This window comes from Candoia aspera, chromosome 2 (assembly GCF_035149785.1).
Source record: "Candoia aspera isolate rCanAsp1 chromosome 2, rCanAsp1.hap2, whole genome shotgun sequence".
Taxonomy (NCBI): domain Eukaryota; kingdom Metazoa; phylum Chordata; class Lepidosauria; order Squamata; family Boidae; genus Candoia; species Candoia aspera.
In genome coordinates, this window is record NC_086154.1 from 218,001,313 (window position 1) to 218,025,188 (window position 23,876).

At 37.1% G+C, this 23,876-nt stretch overlaps 1 protein-coding gene across 2 annotated transcripts in view; it reads left to right on the forward strand.

Annotated features, from left to right (window-relative positions):
* The first annotated feature begins 10,958 nt into the window (after positions 1-10,958).
* Positions 10,959-23,876, forward strand: part of FBXL17 (F-box and leucine rich repeat protein 17) — a 203,700-nt gene continuing 190,782 nt past the window's right edge. Inside the window, exons 1-4 of one of the 2 annotated variants that reach the window (XM_063295365.1) lie at positions 10,959-11,980; positions 14,339-14,461; positions 16,940-17,197; positions 21,101-21,232. In XM_063295365.1, coding sequence (XP_063151435.1) covers positions 11,186-11,980; positions 14,339-14,461; positions 16,940-17,197; positions 21,101-21,232 — 1,308 coding nt within the window. In that variant the 5' untranslated portion in view covers positions 10,959-11,185. The remainder of the gene's footprint in view (positions 11,981-14,338; positions 14,462-16,939; positions 17,198-21,100; positions 21,233-23,876) is intronic. The other variant, XM_063295364.1, reaches the window with a different exon arrangement.

Below are 23,876 nucleotides of genomic sequence, written 5' to 3' on the forward strand. Positions count from 1 at the left end.
AGTCAGTGGGAAAGCTGGCAGGAAGCTGTGGAGCGGAGCAGAGCAGAGCGATAGCTGGTTAAACAGTGTATAAATCACTAACTAAAACCTTAATCATAAAACTATAAAGAATTAGATAAATGCTAGAATCTAATTTTCATAAAGTTGAGATATAGATTCTGTATGTAGAAAAACCCAGATTTGGGGTATGAAAGCAGTTTGGTGTAGTGGTTAAGGCGTCAGCCTAGAAACAGGGAGACTGTGAGTGCTAGTCCCACCTTAGGCACAAACCAGCTGGGTGACCTTGGGCCAGTCACTCTCTCTTAACCCTAGGAAGGAGGCCATGGCAAACCACTTCTGAAGAACCTTGCCAAGAAAACTGCAGGATTTGTCCAGGCAGTCTCCAAGAATTGGACATGATTGAATGGATTAAAACACACACACACACACAAATGCATGTATTAAATTATAGTCTAGGAATGGTTGCCATTTTAGTCTATCTGAGCTGCAAAAATCCTGTATCACTTTTTGGGGGGCAGCAAAAAGATACAAAAAAATTCTGACTCTTCACTGCCATATAGTGGTTGCCTGGATTTTTCCTCTCCAGATCTGATACCCTGCTATCTTGTCTCCAAAAGAAAGCCACTGGGTACAATTGATCCCAGAAGGTAGCTTGTTCAGATCTGGCTAAGCTACAGCAATATGTTTTCTTTGCTTTCAGTTGTCATAGTTTTGAACCCAGCCCATAGTTTACTTACTTGTGGCCCAGTTTTGTGTGTGAATTGTGGGAGAATTTAAGCAATTTGAATATTAATAACTGTTTTAGCATATTGCTCCTGAGTATAGCAAGAGATTAAATTCTAACAGCCATTATTTAGCAAGTGAGGAAGCACATAGCCTAGCTTCAACTCTGTATTAGTGGTTAGGCTTCAAGAAGAAGTTGGTCAGACAGCTAGAGCTAGCTGAAGGTTGTGTTTTTGCATTTGACAGGTGTGTTTATTTTTGTCTTTGATTTTCTTTATAACCAATCATATTTTTGCACCTCTGTAGTTCCTTATTGCTTGATTATAAATATACCTTGTTTTCTTGGTTTTGAGGTCTTGCCCATGCAAGTTACTGAACATGTCCATGTGTGTTTGACCTGGCTTTGCAAACCCATAATAAATTTTGGAGACTAAAGTACTCTGTCTTGTCCTGAGTAGACAAATGAACTTGGCTTGGTAGTAAAGAAGGGAGAAGAAAGTATAAGTCGTAATTAGGGTAAAAACAAATTCACAAGTTTTCTCTTACAGATTTTTCTCCAACAGAATCCAGCCTGGCTAAAATGCAAATTATTGGTTAGTCCTGTGCAGGTTCAGTAGAAGTCTTTTTTTCCCATTAGGTATCCGGTTCTTTTCTCTTCCTAATATATGTTGTATTATGTCATGGATTAGTTTAATGTATATTGTTGTCAAATGATCTGAGAACAGCCAATCATAAGAAGATGCATTACAGCCAGAGGGAGGTCCTTGACCACAGGAATCTGTGCATGAAGAGTGAAGCTGCAACCTGCATGGAGAACAGTGTAAATATATGCAAATATACTTGTAAGTAGGCAAATATAAATTTATAAACTAAATAGTAGAAACCATGATGGCCAACATTTTGTATTCAGCATGAAAATCTTTGATCCCTGTTGGTTATAGACATCTGGATATTAACATTTGTATTATGCCTGTGAGCTGCAATGTTAAAACAAAATCACACTTGCAAAGTCAGATTTTTCATTATTCCCTTCAGGAGCACTTCATTAACACGACTTTGTCTAATTAGACTATATACCAGGGGACTAAATCCTGTTCTGCTCAGTACATTTGCACAGAAGAAACTGCAGTTTCAATCTGTCACGGGCTTCATGCTGGCATCTCCTGGGGTTTAAAAAAAAAAATACATACATTTAAAAACTGGTCTGGTCTATGTGCCCAAAAGCATCTCAGCAGTACTGAAATTGAGTCTAATTAACCTCCTGCTAAACCTAAAATGTCAGGAAGGAATACCACCAAATCTGAAAGCTGGAATAAAAAAATAGTTTAGACATGGATGGAATTAGTTATTCCAGATTTAAGTATATATTCATAAAAGCTAGCACAATGTTTATATTTTACATTAATATGTTTTCTGTCATTATGAAAATCATGCAGTTACATTGTCAGGCAGGAACACCTTAATAGAAAGCCTAATGCTATGTGTGTTTACTTGGAAGTAACTCTCACTGAAATCAATAGGACATGTGCTTAGGGAAGTTTACATAATACTGCTGTCCCACAGTAGTTTTCAAGCAGATTTCCTAAAGATTGCTCATCACTATTCAAAACTGTTCATGTGGTAGCATGGACTGCTGTAAATACATTTAAGTTTAATATGTCTACTGTCATTTATCTTGGATATCCCAGGAAACCTCAGACTAATCAGCTTGACATCAATACCTGGGAAAATCCTAGAAAAGATAATCAAGCAGTGGCTTCCTCAGCACTTAGAAAAAAACAGGGTGATTATCAGAAACCAGCACAGAATTGTTAAAAACAAGTTGTACCAGGCAAATCTTAGTGGACCAAGGGAATGCTGTGGATATAATGTCCTTAGACTTTAGAAAGGAAATTGATAAAGTAGACCACAACCTCCTTCTTGATAAACTGGAACAATGTGGGAATGGGTGGTCCCTCTACCAGATGGATTCACAGTTGGCTGAACAACTGGAACCAATAGTCCTTAGTGGGTCTGTGGAGGGAGATATGTAGTAGGGTACCTCAGGGTACTCTCCTGGGCCCAGCACTTATTCAACATCTTCATAAATCACTTAGATGAGGGAAAAGAAGGGACGTTCATAACATTTGTGAATGACACTAAATGGGGTTGGGGATTGCTAACATCCCAGAAAACAGCTCAAGATTAAAAAAGATCTTGATAGAATTGAACATTGGGCCACTGTCCAACAAAATGTTGTTTAATGGTGAGAAATGTAAGATTCTGTACTTAGGCTGGAAAAACTAGATGTACAGGTAGAAGATAGGTGGTACCTGGCTTAGCAGTGATACTTACAAGAAGGATCTTGGTGCCTTGGTAGAGCACAAATTAAGCATGAGCTAGCAATGTGGCACAGCTACCAAAGATCCAATGTAGTTTGGGGCTGCATCAATAGACGTATAGTGTCAAAATTACAGGAAGTGATAGTACCACTATATGCGTCACTGGCCTGACTCCACCTGAAATACTGTGTCCAGTTCTGGTCACCACAATACAAAAAGGACACTGAGGAACTGAAAAGAGTGCAAAGAAGAGCAATGAAGATGGTAAAGGGTATGGAGGCTAAATCCAATGAAGAGTGGTTAAAGGAACTTTACATGTTTAGCCTGAAGAAGAAAAGGCTGAGAGGAGACATGATGGCAGTCTTCCAATAACAAGAAAGAAAGATGGTATGGATTTTTCCTCTGTAGCACCCCAATGGATGGAACCTTTCCAACAAGAGATCCAAACTTGAAATAAGGAGGAAATTTCTTACTGTGAGAGGTATTAAGCAATGGAACATCCTGCCTCCTACCATTCTGGGTACTCCAGCAGTGGAAGTTTTCAATAAAAGATTGGATAGCCATTTGTCCAGGATGGTATGAGGATTTCTGCACTCAGCAGAGGGTTGGGCTAAACGACCTCCAAGGTCTCTTCCAACCATATGCTTCTATGATTCTAATATTATTGCCCACTGTGGGATGCCACCTTGTTGTGGTGCTGGGGTTTAAGGTTTTTAATGAATGTAAGGGCTATGCTGGCAGTATCATAGAATCAAACCAAAAGCATCCTACTTACACATTCTGAATCGTGAAAACTAGAAAACAAATTTCCATACTAGATTGGCCATTACCCAGATCACCAAGGACTGTATACAATGCTATAACTTCTGGGCATCAACTAACAAATTCGCTATAGGGCTCAGTTCCCTAAATTGCTGGAAAGAAATTGCCAAAACATCTGGATATTTAATGAAAATCAAGAAGTTATGAAATGTTATTATGAATTTCCAATTCAGACAGACCAACATCTAGAACATAGCATGCTGGACATCACAATAGTTGAAGAAAAGCAAGTTTTACTTTTAGATTTGGCAATACCAAATGATACTAGAGTAGCTCAGAAGAACTGGAAAAGCTTTTAAAATATCAGGACAATACAGAGATTATGAAATAAACTGGCAAATGCTTTCCCCATAGTTATTAGAGCATTAGGAGCAATAACAATGGGATTGTCCAAACGGCTGACAAAATTAGAATTATTTGACCTGACAGCATTTAGCTTATTAAAAACAGCTTTGCTTTGAATCAGAAATATCTTAACGTGATATTTGGACAACTCTTACCCTTTGGGATAAAGCTTAAATTGACCTAAATTACCAGCATTTGCTAAGTATTCGTCAGTAGAGATTACATAACAACAGTAATAATAACGTTGATGTTGGTCTATTTTTACTTTTAAGTAAGTACAATAAACAAATTTTTGGCTATATGTCTGCTTCATTCATTTTTAGTATCTTACATATTTATTTAAGAGACAGATGGAGACAATTATTGCCTCTTGCATAAATATTCTATGTATGTGCGAAGACATAGAAATATCTAAACTGCTTATTAAAGTAGTTAGTTGAAGGAAATATTTTCTCAAAAAGTCTTTGATTTAGCAGAGAGGAATGATTAATTTGTAATAGGCAGTTATCTACAGGAAATCTGGTCCATTTTTTTTTTTCCATTTGTCTTTCTAGGTTTTGACAAATGAAAGAAGGTATTTTTACAGCAGCTGTCTCCAACCTTTTTGGAGTTGTGGGGACATCTGAAATTTTGTGTTCATTTTATGGACATTCTCACTAAAAGGTTGCTGCTACTGATCACAAAACACCCACATACCGGATAGCAAACAAAGTCCTGGGCTGCAGTCATCCCTATTTCATTTTCTATGGAATGTTATTTGGGTTTATGTGGGACCCAGAAACATTGTTAGTTATAATTTCAGGTTGTTGCTTTGCTTTGCAGCATGCTACTTTCCAATTTATTTTTTAAAACTAAAATAATCTAAAAAACAAAATAAGATTAGGTCAGGCTTGAAGCTTGGTAGGCATCAAGGAACACACTGCCAAGCACACTGTTGCCTCAGGATCCACACTGGGATTATCTCCCACTATTGGACAATGTTACATGGATTCTTGTTCACCCAGTAGTTAACTGAGTCAATAGAGGAGTAAGCGTGTGACACCACAGCTTAGTCAATAGAGGGTCAGGATAAGGTTTTAACCTCAAACAACCTTTGATTTTATTTATTTATTTATTTTTATTTATTTAAACTATTCTTACTGATGAACACCATAACCGCAGTAAAAATGGGGAACTCTCCAAATCTTATACCTTCCTTAATTTCAGAGAAGCACCACGAAGATAATTTTATGCATCGAGGCACATAGTATGCATAAACAAGACATTTGTTTAGAACTTCTGAAAAAAAAATTCCATTTCTGATCAATGTATTATTCTCCAGAATTAGGCTGAAAAATATTCCAGGTGCCTCTTAGGATCCTTTATGTTACCTTCACTAACTTTAAGCTGGTCGTATCTTTGATTCCCTGTGAATTGTTATGGTAGAAATTAGCCATTGATTGTCAGCCCCACTAGGCAGACCAAATGAGAAAGCCAACTCTACAAGAAGACGAGAGGAATGCTTTATTGAGATAGGCTATAATAACAGAATCATGCAAGTCTGATTGTGCTATTCCTCCCCTTCTTATATTTCAGTGAATCAAGGAGGCGTTTGCTTGAGCCACTTCTGAATATTATCTTGCTTTCTAGGACTTAAAGTGTAATTAAGCCTTCTTTGCCTAGATAATGGTTCTTGAATATTTTTGTCAAGGTCATCTTCCTTACTTCTCTATATTGATTGACATTTACTGGGCTGATCATATTGCTTCATGAGGATACCTCAGTGCAAGTTAAATGTGATGCCGATGGGGCTCTCACATTCTCAATCCCCACACAAAAGGGTTTTAAGCAAAGATGTATCCCTGCCCATCTTTTAATTTCTGTGTCAATGGAATCATGCAAGTCCTATCTAAGTGAAAATTTTACCATCCCTCATTAAAGCATCATTTCAACTTCTTGCTGCTTTATTCAACAACACAGCTATTCTCTCTTTATCACAAGTAGGCCTCCAGGTGCTAGCTGACTATTGCCATGCTGAGGTACTGGAAATAGATTATTGTAAAACAAAGATTTGCTTTTGACAAAGAGATGCTGTCAGCATAAGTAGAAAATCAGTTGTTTCCCAACTAATCAGGTAAACCACCAAGCAGACACTTAGATGTCGATTTCCAGTCCTCTGCTTCCTAGAAATGGCAAATCTGTGTAGTTAAAGATTGGGTTCAGAATACCGCCAACACAGTTACTAGGTTCCTGTGAACATTAAATTATTTAATATTAAGGTGCCTTTTACTATTATGTAAAGCCACAGTAGTATATACTTAAATAGTTCCACTATGAGGTGGTGGAGTCATGGAACCTCTAATATGGCATGACTTAAGACAACCACACTAGTTCTCTAGTCTGAAAACTCAAGTAAGGAAGGTATAGACTGTTCATATTTCCCTTCCTTTAAACCCTTGAAACCAGAAAGCTAGGTGCATTGCATAAAGCATAATGGCCTAAGAATTCAATTCCTATTAGAGGGTTTGAACCGCATAATATCTAAGACTAATTATAATGGCTGTGTGTACCTGATGAGTCCCAATAAGGAAGAAACTTGTGGAGAATGCCAATATAGTGTTATTTGGGGGGGGAGGGGGGAATCAACCAAGCTTTCATCTGTGTCTGCCAAGGATTGCTCTATAAGCGGGGGAGTGGATAATGGATCTTTATCCTTATTGCTCTTTTTGATGTTTGAAGTACATATCACTTTTAAAGGTTTTGCCAGCTCCTAAATCTTCTCTAAAGTCTGGGATACGTCCTTAAGATGGACAGCAATTTCTCTTTGAATGTACCCCTCCCAACTGACTTAGAATGTATACTATGCAAACTGATCTTCTCAGACTTCCTACTTATGTCATGGCAAGTGTTGGGAAGAAGTTTGGATGCTTGAGGCACTAGGGTTGAGCAAGGCTTATCTGCAAAGTCAAAGACTCTCCTGTGGGAAGTCTGCTTCTCCTTGTTTGCTCTGACTTGAAGAAACTGCACTGAGGGTTGATCTTTAAACACTCTTATAGGAATCATAGAGAAGGTGGCCAAAAAAATCTTTCATATGCAGGAGCATTTTTGGAATAAGTTATTAACCAAAGATAAGAAGAATCCTTTTCTGGAGCAGGAGGCTAGGATGCCAAACCATTGTTCTCAGATCAACAGCCAGCTGATTACATCTTAACAGGCTACTTAAGGATTTAATTATTTCTCTTCCATCTAGTGAACAACTTTTATTGGAGTTAAGTTCATTTGCTAGCACTCTAGCACAGGGATGGGGAGGGGGATGCCAATTACTGACCACTGTGTTCCATGTCACAGGAGAGGAGTGACACTCCTCTAACTCCTCTTTTTTGTCAGTATGGTTTCTTTTCTCCTCTTGATTAGAAGTGTCCATTATGCTATGGTTGTTAGTGTTGTGCACTGTCCCAAGCAACACTTTCTAAAAACTGTCCACTTTATATTGATTAGAAATCTTCTGAAGATAGTATGGTATGAGTTGTTAGCAAACACTGCCTAAGTATAGGGTTCTCATCTGGTGCTAAGCATTGTTTATTGTGGCATGGGTTCCAAATGAATTTCTCCAGTGCTAACTTCGTTAGTGCCTTCCTCAGATAGTGACTGGACATTAATAAGGGAGGGAAATATGCATTCCTGGTTATAAATTCCCTTAACTCAGAAAGGCAGAAAGAGAAAGCCTAGAACTGAAACCCTGGAGCAGGGACATATACATATCAGAGTCTTGATTGTTATGTACTGCAGTAGACAAATCTTTTGTATACATATGACTTCATTTTGGGGGGGGGTTGTAATAACAATACTAATCTAGCCAAATTGAATTGGAGGGCCTTCTGCCAAGTAAGACTCTTCCTGAATAATGTTTGTCTGCATGAATTCTGTTTGCTAGGCAAAGAAAATGGACAAACCTACATCTTCTCTTGCCATCTTCAGGTGGGAAGAGCATGGTGCCCAAGTTTTATAATCACTGTCACTGATTCAGAATCAGCTCTATTCTTCAACTGATTTTTCTCACAGATGACCAACTGTCCATAAGGAAATAAATGTTTTCAGCCCTGGATTACAAGGAATAATTAATGGCTTTTATTACAGAACAGAATGAATTGTTTAAATAGCTTAGTGCTATATGTTGATTTTAGAGTACAGTCCTCACTTCCAACCCATTATTATTGAGTACCATTGCTACTCAAATTGAAGCAATAAGAAAATGAAGACTTCTCTCAGCAATGCATTTTTTAAAATTGTTTCTAGGTTCCATTCATCTGACATGGGCTTTCACTTTGCCTGAAACAATGCTACCACCTAGTGACAAAGCAGATATATTCCAAACTATGGCTTTGTATTCTGTAGTTGCCCTTCCTAAAAGCAAGTTTACAAGAAATGCAGGATATCATGTCGACCCATTAGAAAAAATAAAAATAAAAACATCAATAGTACAACATTATTAGGACCGGTTACAAGGAGGCAAGTAGTGAACAATAATTTTAATTCATGAAGAATTCTTAACAAGAATAGAGTTCTTAAAAAGGCTGGGAACAAAAGGATAGTGATTATAAAAATTGAAAAAATCCTGCAGATTGTGAAAAACAACATTTCCTTGTTCCTGGTAGAACAAATATATTCTTTTGCCACTTGATGAAAATTCAGAGACAGCTAAAATGGAACATTAAAAAAAAAAACCTATCAAGTAGAACTCAGGCATCTGAATAAACAGCTCTATCTAGTGTGCATATGTATTGGTCACTGCTTTAATAATCTGAAATACTTGAATTTCATCTGATTATTAAAGCACTGACCAATACATACTGTATGCACACTAGGGACAAGGCTGTACTTAGTTTCTGATTCCCACATTAGGGCCACAGTAGCCCTACCCATCTTCATTGTATAGAACTGAAAATAAGAAATGTACAGTAATTTGAAAACCTCTGTTCCTCAAAATCATTTCAGGTCAAGGCAAATCATGCTGATAGAATTTGTGTAGGATTATCCTCAAATATATATTGCAATTTTCATTTCCATAAGCATAAAATGCAAGAATTTTGAAACAGCAAAGCTCTTGTTCATCATGGCCATTGCACATGACTGGGGATGACAGGATTTATAATCCAAGATATACACACAGTCTGCAACTCTACTTCTTATATTAGAGTGATATCATGATGCTGCTCCCCTCTCAATGGAATCTGCTTATCAAATGGGAAAAGTCTACCCTTTAAACGTAACAGTAAGCTCAAGTTTTTCTGAAGCAAGAGAAAGGGCAAATTCTAGCATAAAGTTGTTGGGTAGAGGTGGGAAAAAAAATATGGGGCTAATTATTACCAGCTTATGGCTTGGCTAATACATGTGAATTGAACTAATATCAGAATCCCAACTAATTTTATTCCATTAGCTTCTCTCTCTTGTATGGTTATATGTTGCATTTCTGAGCTTTGTTCTTTATTCCATTTACAAAAGACATCTATTGTATTTTTAAAAAATTCATTTATTATTAACAGTATTTTGTAAAGCGCTATTTTTAAAATAGAGTTTAAAAAGTATTTTCACAGTAGCTTCACCAAGATTTTATTTTTTTCTCTTAATTATCCCTGCTAAAATGTGTCAAGCACTGGATGGCTTTCTTCGAACAAATACTATTTTTGATATTTTTTGAGTGAGTACAGTTTAGAATTCACAAAGTATTTATAGCTGTCTTAAAACATTTGAAATTTAATTAAAATTGGAGAAGAAAGGGACACAATTTATAATCTAGTCTTCCTTATCAGTCAGGATGCATTCACTGGCTGATTATAAGGAACCAGTCAATGGTAGTTCTTTGGATGCTTACATCCAAATGATAACCTTGCCTAGAACTAAATCCAAATAAAACTAAGAGCAAAAGACAAAAGAATGCACAGTTGTTATCTGATCAGTATGATTCAGTTTCTTTGAACGTAGCAAAATTTTGTTATACTATCTGTAAAATTAGGCACTTTGATTGCCCACTGATGATCCCACTATTAATGTCTTATTTCATTTTAATGCATTTTTATTTGTACAAATTTGTATTTTATTTGTAGTTCTGGTCTGTGCCCATAATAAACTATTGATTGATTGAAAAAAGGCTGTCAGTAACATTCAAAAGCATTAGGAAGGTAATTATGAGGGCCGAGAAAAGCTTGAAAAAAGTTGCCCTTTCCAAAGAGTGTATATTTTGCAGCTGCTAAGGACAGGACATCTTTTTTGAAAACAAAAAACAAAAACAAAAAACCCGATCTTTTGTCACTTCCCGGATGGACTGGGACAGAGGCGAAAGTAACAAGGTAGCAGCAATGCAGCTGACCCTCTCACATCTGTCGCCCCTTGTTCTGTCAGTAATTCCTGAAAAATCAAAGTAACGTCTCAATGTTCTGAAACAAAAGATCCAGTTCTAGATCGTAGGAGCCTGTGTGCGTGGCCGACCTGGGAAGAAAAATGTCAATATCTCGGCACCATACTGCAGCGCAATGAAGTCAGTTTTAAGCGAATAATTAAAACATTACGGCCTTCTCTTTCCTTTTTAAAACACTAATTTGTTTCAATACGACTTAGGCGAGGAAAGAGACATAGCGCCTAGGATTCACTTATTTCTAGGTACCACAAGTAGAGCCCGCGCCTTCTGGCGTTCAACGGAAACTTCAGCACGTGCCTCCATCACATGAGAAAATTCTAAGCGGAACCGGAAGTGAGGGCTTCTATGAAGTCCCTCGTTTGTTGTGGTTATTTTTAGAACACTACTTGGGGCGGGTCAGGGAGACGGAAGTCTTGACCAGCCATTTCCTCCCATGTCCCGGAAGCTGCGGCGTTGTGGTTGCCGGCCCTGGAGAGTAAGGAGCAGGCGCTGGGAGCCATGTCGTGAGGCTCGCTGAGCTGCGCTGACGCCGCTCAGAAAAGGCCCTGCCGAGCAGGGTGGCGGTGGTTCTGCCTCCTATATGGGCCATATTCTTTCGCGGAAAGGAACCAATCCGAAGGCGGAGAAAAATCACCTCCGCGCCCCCCTGAGGGGGAAGGTCCCTCCGCCGCCACGGACCCGGACCTGCTTCCTGCGTGGGCCCTGCATGCTGTGCTTCCTGGTCCACAGTTCCAGTCCACCCGCCGCCAAGGAGCAGCCGTCGCCTTCACTCTTCTGTACGGCTGTGAAGCCCCCCGGGAACCGCCACGCTCGCCGACTCCTGCGCTGGGCCCCCGTGGCCGTCTGGGAAGAGCGGGGTCGCCGCTGCCGGCGCTTGCTCTTCTCTAGCCTGCTCTTTTCGCCGCCGCTATCGTCAGCGCGCCGGAGCTTATTCGGGTCGGCGCTGGAGAGCAGCGAGGCCCCCGTGGAGATGGTGTGCAAGCGCAAAGGAATTGGGCTACGCGCCTGCCCGCCGCGGAAACAGCCCCGTTGCGCCACCCTCAGGGGAAATGCGGCGGGGACTGGGGCCCCTTCGCCGCCGCCCGAGACCACCGGATGCCAACAGGTCCTCTTGCCCGAGCAGCACCTCTGTCCCCTGCCCCGCGCTGCAGGCTGTGCCAGGGAAGGTTCGCCTAAAGACTCCGCCGGGGAGGATGGGAAGGGGCTAATCCCAACGGGCTCTCCCTCGCAGCTGCCGGAGCTCGATGGGAGAGAGAAGCACGAGCCCGGGGAACCGTACTGTGAGGAGCCCCCCGAAAACCCGCCGGACTGTTGCCAGGACTCGCAACCACCAGTGCCGGATATTAACCAACTGCCTCCCTCCATCCTTCTCAAGGTGGGTTTGGTGGGTGTGGACTGTCAAGGGTGGTGCTGTCAGGTAGCTATGACCCAAAAACTCCCAAGGTATGCTGTGGTCATCTTTTTTTTTTAACTGAATGTATCATTTAAGTTTTCTCCCTCACCATCTTCAAGAACTGACCTTGGATTTCTTGGATACCTGTGTTGTATTCTGTATTGACTACCTTGCACCTGTTTCTCATTTTGGTGTCAGTCATGTGTTGAAAACCATCAGCAATGCCTGGAATCCATTGTAATAGTATGAAAACATGTCATTAAATTGCTTTTGCTGCACTACTTTGCTCTGTCATAAAGATGGGTATAAAGACTTTGTGTTGAGTTCTGTGCCATTTATAATCCATTTAAAGCAATACACTACAGTTTTATTGAAGGCAATGTAGTAATAGTTCTTGAATGCTGACAAGGAGTCTTACTGAAGTGGAATCCCTGACTTGAAAGGATTATGAATGCTTTTATGATATAATTTTTTATCTTTTTATGAGATAACATGAAATAATGCAGAAATGTTCAACTGTGGCTACTTAAATAAAAATCTACTTTGCTTAGCAACAATTTAGAAAATTCCTCTTCCTGCTCCATTCATAAACAAAAATATATTATGTTTTAATAAATAAAATATATTTATTCCTTATGAATAAATGATGCTTAAAGTTAATTATTTGCTGTAGTTTTGATAATCACAGCTTTCATTTCTGTTATACTGGAATTGCAGGAAGAAATAAGTCTGAAAAGCTGAAACTGGAAGCTGCTCAACTGCTTCTTATATTGCAGGGTTTTTTGTTTTGTTTTGTTTTAATTTTACCCCAATAGCTGGGGTCTTTAACACCAAATGATTCACAGATATCATTTCCCCAAGACTTAAGCCTATCTTGTGGTGTTTACAATGTATATTTGAAAGCTTTAGATGGTTTTCTTTTGGCTCTCTCTCTGCTACCTTGACAACAGTCTGAGCAGAATCAAGCAGCATCGAGGAAAGTATTATGTAAAATGGGTAGGTAGCATTCTGGAAGACTGTATACTAAAATCACACTCATCTCTCTCTACATAGAGACCAGTGAGTATTATAAAGATCCAATCTAAAACCGCTTAGTATGTGTCTTCCCAGCCAGTGAAGTGTAACGATTTACGAAGTGTAATATTTTGTAAAAGTGCCTCATTTGTTTCTGCATCCCACACGATTGCAATTACTTCAGTCTTTCCTGAAATAAGACAAAAAGCTCTGAAGTGACCCTGCAAAGAATTCTGTCTAATCTTTTAGTTGCTGTCTATAATGACAGAATTTGCTGATAACTTTATAGTATTCACTTGATGGAGCAGATAGTACTGTCATACTATCCATGACAGTTATTAACTGAATGTGCCTAAGTCATATATTCAAGTTAATTCAAGTTAAATGCTTATTACTGTGATTAACTTGCAATGAAATATTTAAAACAATATTCCAAGAAGTAATACTTGTTATAAGGCCACCAAAATTGTGTAATAGTTGCACATTCTAAACGTTACTTCACTGATTGGTTGCTTTTATTTATTTATTTATTTTTAACTTGGAGAGTACTGCACTATCATTCAACTGTGGCAGAAAAATAAAGCCTTACATTGGCTTTGTTTGGACTGTACTATTTAACTCTACTACATTGTTTCAACACTGGGTATTTGTACCCAATTTGTTTTTTTAATAATACGGAGCTCAAACTACACATTATCTAATTCTTTGTGAATGTAGAGATTTTCTAGTTAATTTCTGTTCTCTTTTCCAGCAAGCCTGTGTATCTTGCTCATAATGGAAGTGGTGTAGAATCTGTATTTACAAAAGCGGGGGAGAACACATCGAGTACTTGTGGCTTCATCACAGCAATCTGAGAGAGACAGATCCCGCTGTAACTTAACATCACTTCCAGCTGTTGTACCACTTCATATCTGATTTGCATGCTTTGCAAAGTAACTTCCTCATTCCATTTAAGAATGTAATTGGTACAGATGTGGCTTTCATCTACAATCTTCACCCCCTGTTTTTTGGCTAAATGTAGCCTAATAGCTTAAAGTCAGAAACTTGCAACAATTATAAAAAATGTGATAGCCTAATAAAGGTATTGTATGTGTGACATTTTAATTTTTAATGATTTTTCATAGCCAACATAGCAACCATTATTCGTTTTGCAGTGGATGTTGAATATTAATGAGTAGTTATGAAAGATGTATAGCTAGGATTATATTTCTCTTTGACAAAGATGCTTGCAAGAATTGAAGAACAGTTAAGGTAATATCATGGGCATGTCTTTAAAAGGAACTTTGAAGATATATGACCTTCTCTTAACTATTTTTATTTTCATAGATATTTTCCAATTTATCTTTGAATGAGCGATGTCTTTCAGCATCATTGGTTTGTAAATACTGGCGTGACCTCTGTTTAGATTTCCAGTTTTGGAAACAATTGGATCTCAGTAGTCGTCAGCAGGTATGATGTAGGCAATATTGAAATATTAATATTGTCTTTCTTCGGATGAAAGTGATGCTTGAAAGATGAACATGTAGAATGTATATGTCAGATCTTTGGTTAGGTACTAAATAATTTTGGATATCAAATGCAGTTTATGGGTGTGTTCATATGTAATGCTAAGCATAGGTTAATGTTAATTATGGGTAATTAACCACAGTGTGTACTTTGAGCCATAGTATGTACTTTGAGAACATTGTGAGTCACTATCAGCAAATTTTACAGATTCTCCTCTTCAGGATTGTACATGTCTTCAAAGAGATGTTTAACTTGAATGAAAATCTGAGTGAAGTCATATGGTTCCCTCACTTCTAAGAGTAAACAAAAATGACCTTGTTGTTTTGTGACTTTGTAACCTTTTCTCAGTGGTCTGTGGCACTTGTAAAAGTCATAAGAGGCTTTTGCACATGCATGACAGCTGCACTCTTCTAGCTTTTTCACATGTTCCTGGAGAAAGTTGGGAGTCTACAAACCACTTTCTGCAACACAAGAACTGGAGGTGTGTTCTGCTGGAGAAGGTTGAGAGGGGACTGTCTTAGTTCTCTAGCAATGTTCACCAGTTCCAGAATCTCCTTTAGTGCTCTTCAAAGCCAGAAGTGATTTTTACAAGTGACTGTGGTAAGAGACCCACAGAAGCTTCAAAGAGACATGAAGTGTTTTTGTTACTGAGACAAAATACGTGGAGTCCTTGGTGCTCTCTGAGCTTGGTTGTTTGCTTTCAGACATTTCATTACCCAACTAGGTAAAAACATCAGTGCTACCTAGTTGGGTAATGAAACATCTGAAAGCAAACAACCAAGCTCAGAGAGCACCAAGGACTCCACAGTTCAGTCCTGAGCTACATATATTCTCTTCTATTGGAGACAAAATCTGTTGCCCCTTTCCTGCAAAGATAATCATGTAATGTCCTTAGTGCAAAACTCTTCTAAGTAATCTTTGCAGAGGACTTTTCAGTGGTTGGATGTCCCTTCTGGGTTTTTTTCTTTGTTTCTTTTGTTTGAAAACAGTACAGAGGCACACTGGCTCAACTGGGGATAAAGGCATTGTTCATGATTGCAGCAATGCCTGTTTTTATATAAACTCATTGATTCTAAACTGAGCATCCACTTTATTTTTATTTATTACTTAATTTATATACCGCCCTACTCCAAATTGCTCCAAGTGGTGGTTGAAGGCATTGAAAAAACAGGTGGAGCAATGGAGTCATTGTTGCATGAGTGATTCTTGCTTTATTGGATGGCAAAAGAGATACAATTTGTTAGCCCACTATCTCTGTTCAGACAAAACTGTGCAAAGCCATGGTTTTGTATTGTGGTTAAGATTCTTTGCAGACTTACTATGTTGAACCACAGTATGGCTTAGCATGGGTAAGCTAGCTGAATGATATAAGTAAAAATCTTTAAGCAGCCCAGCTACCTAAGATCTTTCTTTGTGATTTTTTCTAATGTATATGGGAACACTGTAGGTAAACACATTGTGACATGGCCTTTTTCTGCTTCTCCAGACATATTATAAAAGCTTAGACCCTGGTTACTTGAACATTATCATAGTGTAAGATGCTGGTTCTAGTGCAAAACTAACATTTCTTAGTGCAAGTACTGGGTTTGGGAGTCCACATAGGTGCTCAGTGTTGGATATCTTTGTTGAAAACTAGAATTTTTGAGGCTTTTGTATGAACGTTGGACATAGGTTATAGGTAGTTGGAAATCTAGCTGAAATGTTACATAATATTAGCCATTTTAATTCATCATCTTCACAAAGACTAAGAATACTTAAATGTATGAATAAAAATAGAATAGAGAACTATCATAGGTTCTAGTTCCAAAAGTCTTAAGTTCAGATTATCTGCAGAACTGCCTTTTCCTACATAATTTGCCCCACTCCCTTCGGTCCTTTATCGGACATGTCTTCCAGCCCCAACACTAATATGTTTAATATCAACAGATTCTGTCTTTTTGTGTAATGGGACCCTTACTGTGGAATTAATTTATATTTAAGACTGGTCCCTTCATTACAGCTTAGGAAGCTTAACCGTATATTTTAACTTATATCCTTTTAGAGTTCAGTGGTTTAGAAATTTTATCATTAGTTCTAATTTTGTTTAAGAAGCTTATTTTATATGTATTTTATAAGTTGCTCAGGGCTATTGGAATGGTGGCATATATATAACTATATTTCTTTATGAAATAAAGGCTTTAGGAGCTGTTTTGAGTTTTATCAGGTAAGCTCAGTGCTGCAGATAGATGTATTAACAGCATGAAATTTCTATAGTTCAATTTGGATAGAACAATGAAGTTATCAACTATCTACACTTTCATGACCAGTCAGTACTAAAGTCAGATGTTAGATATTTGTTGGCATTATTGTGTGGTTTTGTTTGTATAATTTTTTAATAAATAAAAGGTTAAATACTGTTATATGTTGGCTTTCATTTGGCAGGTCACTGATGAATTACTGGAAAGAATTGCATCACGAAGCCAGAATATAACTGAAATCAACATTTCTGATTGTCGTAATGTAACAGATACTGGTGTATGTATGCTAGCATCTAAGTGTCCTGGACTTCTAAAATATACTGCCTATAGGTGTAAGCAGCTGTCTGATGCATCTCTAACTGCAGTTGCCTCACAGTGTCCTCAACTTCAGAAAGTTCATGTTGGTAACCAAGATCGTCTTACTGATGAAGGACTTAAGCAGGTATGTTTCTTCATACCAGTTAAATTGCATTGTATGTGGCTTTAGAGAACTCTAAATATATTCAGAATTCAGCCTTCAATGACATTGTATGGGGCCATCAAAGTTCTGCTAAACTTTGTACATAATTAATATCATTGATTTAATTCAAAATATTCAAAATCCAGAAGTTACTAATAATTTCCATAAGAAATTCTGAAAATAATACAGTTACTGTACTAGATAAGGTAGAGTATAAAATGCTGATATATGTGGACAATTATTTAAGTGTGTAGAAAGACCATAAAATTCTATCCCTATTCTTATTTATTTGATAAGAAAGTCTGTTATACTGCCTAGTTACATTATAAATTGGAATAGGTAGACAGTGCTATTAGTAATAATGTTCAGAGCTTAAGTCATACTTTGTTTATCTCAATATAAAAGTTCTTGGAAAGCTTTCTCAATTTCTAAACTTAAATTTATTTCCAATTGCGACACAAATGAAGAAAACTCTAGACAAATGGCCTTGAATTATTCAGGTAGATGGGGTAAGTTAGATGCTTTTAAGATAAATTTAACTCAGATTAATTTATATTTCAAAAGAATTTTTCTAGTTTTATGGTTTTCTACTGTTTTAAAGCAAATGTATAAGCAAAAGAGAGATTTTTTGGCAGAATTATTCTTCAAGGTTTTATTTACATATATTATAGTTAGCTATTGGGAAACAACTGGGGAAGGCAATGGCAAACCACCCTGATATAGTCTCCCAAGAAAATGTCACGAAAGCGGCATCCCCCCAAAGGGTCAGACATGACTCAGTGTTTGCACAGGGGACCTTTCACCTTCATTAGGAAATTAAGAAAATATTTTTTTATTTTAATTTAATTTAATTAAAGTATGTGCCCACAACCTGGTATGGTGCCTAGATAACAGAGTGGAAGGATTAAATCCCATGTCTTGGAAATTATACTTCTGTTAATACAGCCTAAAAATTGCATTTATCTTTTTTGCTGCCATATCACACTTCAGTTCCTCCAGTTTCCAATCAGTTATTATTCCAAGATATTCACAAACATGCCAGATATTCTCCATGCTATATCTGTCTTTAATTTTTCATTCTTAACAGCATATTTTTGCATTTGTGTCTGTTAAATAGCGTTTTTATCCCATTTCTTTATCCTATCAAGGTGATGATAGAATGAGATAAGATTAGTTGATAACACTAGGTCTTAACAATTCCATACTGATTTCTGGTGCTTATGAATCAGTCTTTATATGATCTGCAGTAGAATATTTCAAGGCATTTATGTCAGATTGGTTGATTCGTAGTTCCTCCCAAACTTGCTTTTGATGATAGTGACTGTCCTGACTCCCAGGAAACACTCTGAGACAGGGATCTGGTCTCTAATGTTTTATTGCTCATACATAACAGTAATCCTAACAAACTCAACAAGCGTGGGAAAAACCCAGCCATATAAACCCCGCAGGTTAAGGCGGTCCCACTCTGTGCCTCTTGGAATGGCTCACCAATTCCTCAGTGCTACGCATGCGCTTAACAGTCTGGAAGGGAGCCCCCTGCTCACCATCCTTACTCATGACAGTGACATTTGTCTACTTCTAGTCATATGGCACTTTACCATTTGACTGGAGTCCATGGTTTCTGAAAAATAACATAGGTTTGCCCAGACCATCAGTGTTTTCCTTCAGTATCCATCATGCATGATCTGGATTTTGAGATTTAATCTAATTCAGATTAGATAGGTATTTCCTTTTTTCTCCGTTTTTTAAAAAAATTAATTTTTCAAGATATAATTAAGACACACAAGGTTTTGATGATTGAATGGTTTGATTTTAGATAGGTATTTCCTGACCATGTTTCTTTCAAACTCAAGCTTCAAACTGCACTTTCATCCTGCTCTTTACAACTGCCGTGTCTTTTTGGAGAAGACAGCAATAAAATACAAATTGAATAGCTTTAGCTTTGTTTTGTGGTCTGCTGGCATTTTATCAGTGTCTTTGAGAAGCTGGCATGATGATCTCCTTTTATATCTAACATCTAAGGAGAAGCTCTTTTTGTTGCTTTTTATATCCTTTGCTAACTTCGCCTGATTCTGAGTGTTGACTTTCCTAATTACTTCTTTATTTAGTAAAGTTGATCCAACAAGACCTTCTTGTTGGAACTGCAGTGTTGAAATTGTAACTCACATGGTTTGTATTTGTACTACTGCCATATTTTGGTCTAACATTCATGGATTGTAATTTCACTGTGCTCTAATTTTCCTATCACATGTATACATCTTTCCTGAGTATTTGGAAGTTGTCAACACATTAAGTATTAGGGATCCTTCATGCATGGGAGATGGCTAAAACAATTATTAATCATAAGAAAAATTCAAACTTGATATGTAGGAGTGGATTGCTGATATATACTCTCCTCTCTGTGCCATAGTTTAATTAGTCTTTTTTGACAAGAGGGTAAGGAAGAGGACTTTCAAGCAATCTAATCAACATTTCTTCAACTTCGTCTAAAATACAAATTTCCAAACATTTTTAATATTTCATATTACCTGTACTCTTTATATTCCCATGTAAGTATGAGTTTGTTGCAAACTGATGTTGAAATATTAAATCTATATATTGTGGATGTTTGCTGTCCCAAAACTCAGTGGGAATTATTTTTAGTGAATATGAATAAAACAACTCGTGGTATGAAAACAAAATTTACATTTCAAATTTCCCTTTACCCAAAGGCATCCAAATTAATGCATCATATTATAATAAAAGTACATTTCAAAAAGCTATCTATGTACATGCACAGTTCTTTCTGAATAGAAAAATGTATTTGTGTTATATGGTGTTTGTTAAATTTAGGTTTGCAATAAGCCTCATGTTATACTTAATATATGCCTTCTGTATTCCCAACTTCCATTTTATTATTTGGTTACCATGGCTCAAAGCTATTATTCAACTCTCACTGATGACACACATCTTTGCCTTGTTTCTGCCCAGGTGTACTTGGACACTGTGAAACTGTCTAATAGGTGCCTGCATTCAGTTCTAGATGCATCTATGAACAGTCTTTTGAAATTTAAACTACTAAATCCTAAAAACACTGACGCTATATTTGTTGATAAGCTTACTGCTCTGTACAGTAGTATACAGTTAGTTTTGAATGGAATTGTATTTCCCCTGAAGGAGAGGTATACAGCCTGTATTTATTGCTATCTGGGAAAGTAATACTTTTTGCCATGTCCAGCGGTTGGAAACAAGCATTATTATTCAAATACTATTTACCTTCTACCAAGATTACTGTATTATCTTTTCTTGTGTACTCTGAGTTCCTAATGGAAGCTAAAACATTGGTATACAATGTTAGTGTTATGTATATAGTATATTGTGCTGGTTACCAGCATGTTGGTAGAATTGATGCTTTTAATCAGGTGCCATGGCTTTAAATACCATATGAAGGCCTGCTTGTACCTTATCATTAGGAATGTACTTTAAGATCTGCCTCGGAACACATTCTTGGAAGTGCCTTGGAAGACACTTTTTAAAGATCATATTAAATATATGGCTAATCTAGTAAGCCTGTTTCTTTTATGATTTCCAGAAATCAGGGGTAGATAGCTAGTGTGAACTGCTGAAGCACTGAGGTGAATACTGCAAGACAAGATAATGTTTTGGGATCATTCTGCTTCTAGAAACATTATTGTTAAAATCTATGTTATCTAGCAGTTTAATGTGCATATGCATATAGGCAAGAACATTTATGTTGCTAACTGCCTGTGATGTTTTCAGTGGAATGTTTTTATCTTGCAGTGTTTTTTCCTATCCATGTAAATTGTTTTGGGAGTTCTACAGTGATAAGTAGAATACAAATGGTTTAAGGTATGTTGTTAATGCAGATTTTAACTTCATTTGTAGTTGGGCTCAGAGTGCAGAGAATTGAAAGACATTCACTTTGGGCAGTGTTACAAGATCTCAGATGAAGGAATGACCATTATAGCTAAAGGATGCCTGAAGTTACGGAGAATATACATGCAGGAAAACAAATTAGTAAGTATTTTCTGCTATACCTTTAAATTGAAATTGTCCATACATTATTTCAATGCCCTCTACCCCAAACCTACACAAGGATATAGAAGTTATGTTAGCTTGATTCCCAGTGGGTAATTTGGCTAGAAAATTCTGAAAACATCAGTTGACTATGTCAGCAGAAATTCCTTGCAGGAAATTATCCTGGCAGTAAAAGGGTTTGTGAAATAGCTGCCTTCTGAAAAATATTCAGATAATTTGCTGTGTTCTCTGATTTTTTTTGTCATATTTCTATATTGCAGTGCAATGAAGTAACTGATTTAACTTGTAAACATGTTCAGTTATTTTAGAACTTTTTTTTAGGGTAGCAAGATGTTATGTTGGCCATCATATTTAAAATTTAAAATAGAGACATTTATGGATGCTGAATATTAAATTCTAGGTCCAAGCAGGTTTAGCTGTTGCAACTATGTCAGCTTCTGAACTTCCCAAATACTTTGTAGCTCCTTTTTAGATGTTCGTTCTGGATAAGCAAAACAATTGTTATATTCCTATTAGTTCTCCAAATTAAAACTAATTTGTTGCAACTTTATAAAAAGGGACCAACAGTAGTATCTCTTGTAAATCCTGATACATTTAGTTAGTTAATTAATTAATTTATATCACCTCCCATCTCCCTCAACGGGGGACTCTGGGCTCTTTACAATACAAGACGAAATGCCTATTGTACCAGTGTACCAACAAGTGAAAGTAGAATCAGTTGTCCTTCTGGTGGTGTCCTTTTACAATAATTTGATCCTTCTTGAATCTTATGCTACAGTGAAACTTTAATTTATGGACTGCTATTCAATGGAATCTGGATGCAGTGGACAAAATTTTAAATAGAGGTCGCCCCCCAAATAAAGAACAAAGTCTGTTTCTGAAGCAGTACAAACGGTTGATGTAATTGACGATATTTGTATAATAAAATTGATGTTCTGTAAATTGAGGTTTAATTCTGCTAGTTTTGTTGCAACTCTTCTCAAAACAGCCTAGCCTGATTCTCTTCTCATGGGATTGACATTCTGTTACACAGATGTGTAAAAATAAATTGCACTGAAAATGTCTTTTTATTCTGATGTGAAATTTTGTAGATGGACCCCTAAATAGCACTTTTATGGAAAAAACTTTGAATTATCTCCTTCCAATGTACTTGTAATATTAGATGTTTCCATGAGAAATTGAGGTTGACAAGACAAACACACTTTACTGTGAATTAATGAACAAGTGTAAATGAAAAAAGATAAAAAAGAAAGAAAAAGAATGATGCTGGAATTGTATTGAAAATTCTAAATTGTATTTGCTTCTGAATGTTTCTCATAGTAAATTAATATGAAGTATATTATAGATGCCATAGAGAATTGCTTGGCTTTGTTAATCAGCTTTGAACTTGCCATGTTGGGAAGGTTGCCATGTTCTGTTAATTTAAAAATCTAAAAATAAAATATCACTGTAAGTATAGAAATACATGGATTGGCTCACCTGTGTGCTACAGCAGGAATTTTAAGTCATACTCACTAGTTCAGTCCTTAGTGGAAGGAGGAACAAACTTTCATAGAAGTGACCAGTCTATTCTTGGAATAAGAACCAAGTGCTGAACTACAGTTCCCTGTAGCCCTAATCAACTAGTGGTGAGGGATATTGGGAATTGTAGTTTAGCAATATTTGGAAACTCAGATTCCCTACCTGTAGCCCTTTGAGATTCTTTCTCTGCGATACAGTGATATCTCTTTTAATGGCAAACTCACATTTCTTGAAACCAAGCCGTAAGTTGAGCTACCAGTGGTGCCGCACCAGCTTTGGCAAAATTAGTACCAGCAAGCCGTAGGGAACAGACATTAGCTTGATTATAGAATGCATGCTTTGCTTACAAATAATCCTGTTTTCTGCATCCCCAGGAAATTCTGGAGAGCTGCTGCCAGTCAGTATAGATAATACCAAATTAGATGGACTGATAGTGTAACCATCAAGCAGATTTTTGTATTTATGTTCTGTTTCATGGAATGTATCTGGGAAAGCAGCCAAGAAAAATGTGCCATAAGTGCTGTATTTGTTTATCCACCCTCCCTGCCAAAAAAGGACAGCGATAACAAAGCAGAAGTACTGAAACTATGCTATATGTTCAAGAGTAACATTTCAGAGTATCTGTAAGCAGATAGGCAATGACTAAGGTTTAAGAACTGTGTGATTAACTTTTTTGTGTGTGAATAATTTTTATTAAAAGATTTTATCAAGATTTAAAAAACTATATAGAAACATAAGAAAAAGATTATAAAAGGATAAAAGAAAAAGTGAAGGAAAAAACAAGAAAGAAAGAATAGATATCTAAAGAAGTGACTTCTGCTCTTTGCGGCTGTTATAAACATAGCAATTACCATCTCCACCCTGCCATATTTTATATCATAGTTCCTTTCTTCCCATAAGCAAACCTTTTAAATCAATAAATCCCAAGAACTGTCTGATTATCATTGTAGCTTAGGCATGCAGCTGCATTCTAAACATTTACAGCATTTAATTTTTACAAATTCAGAAGAGTAAAAAAATAGATTTGTTTCAATATTTAAACTCAAAACTTTTAACAATATTCACACACTATGGAAGAAATTTTAACTGGCGCCCACGTAAA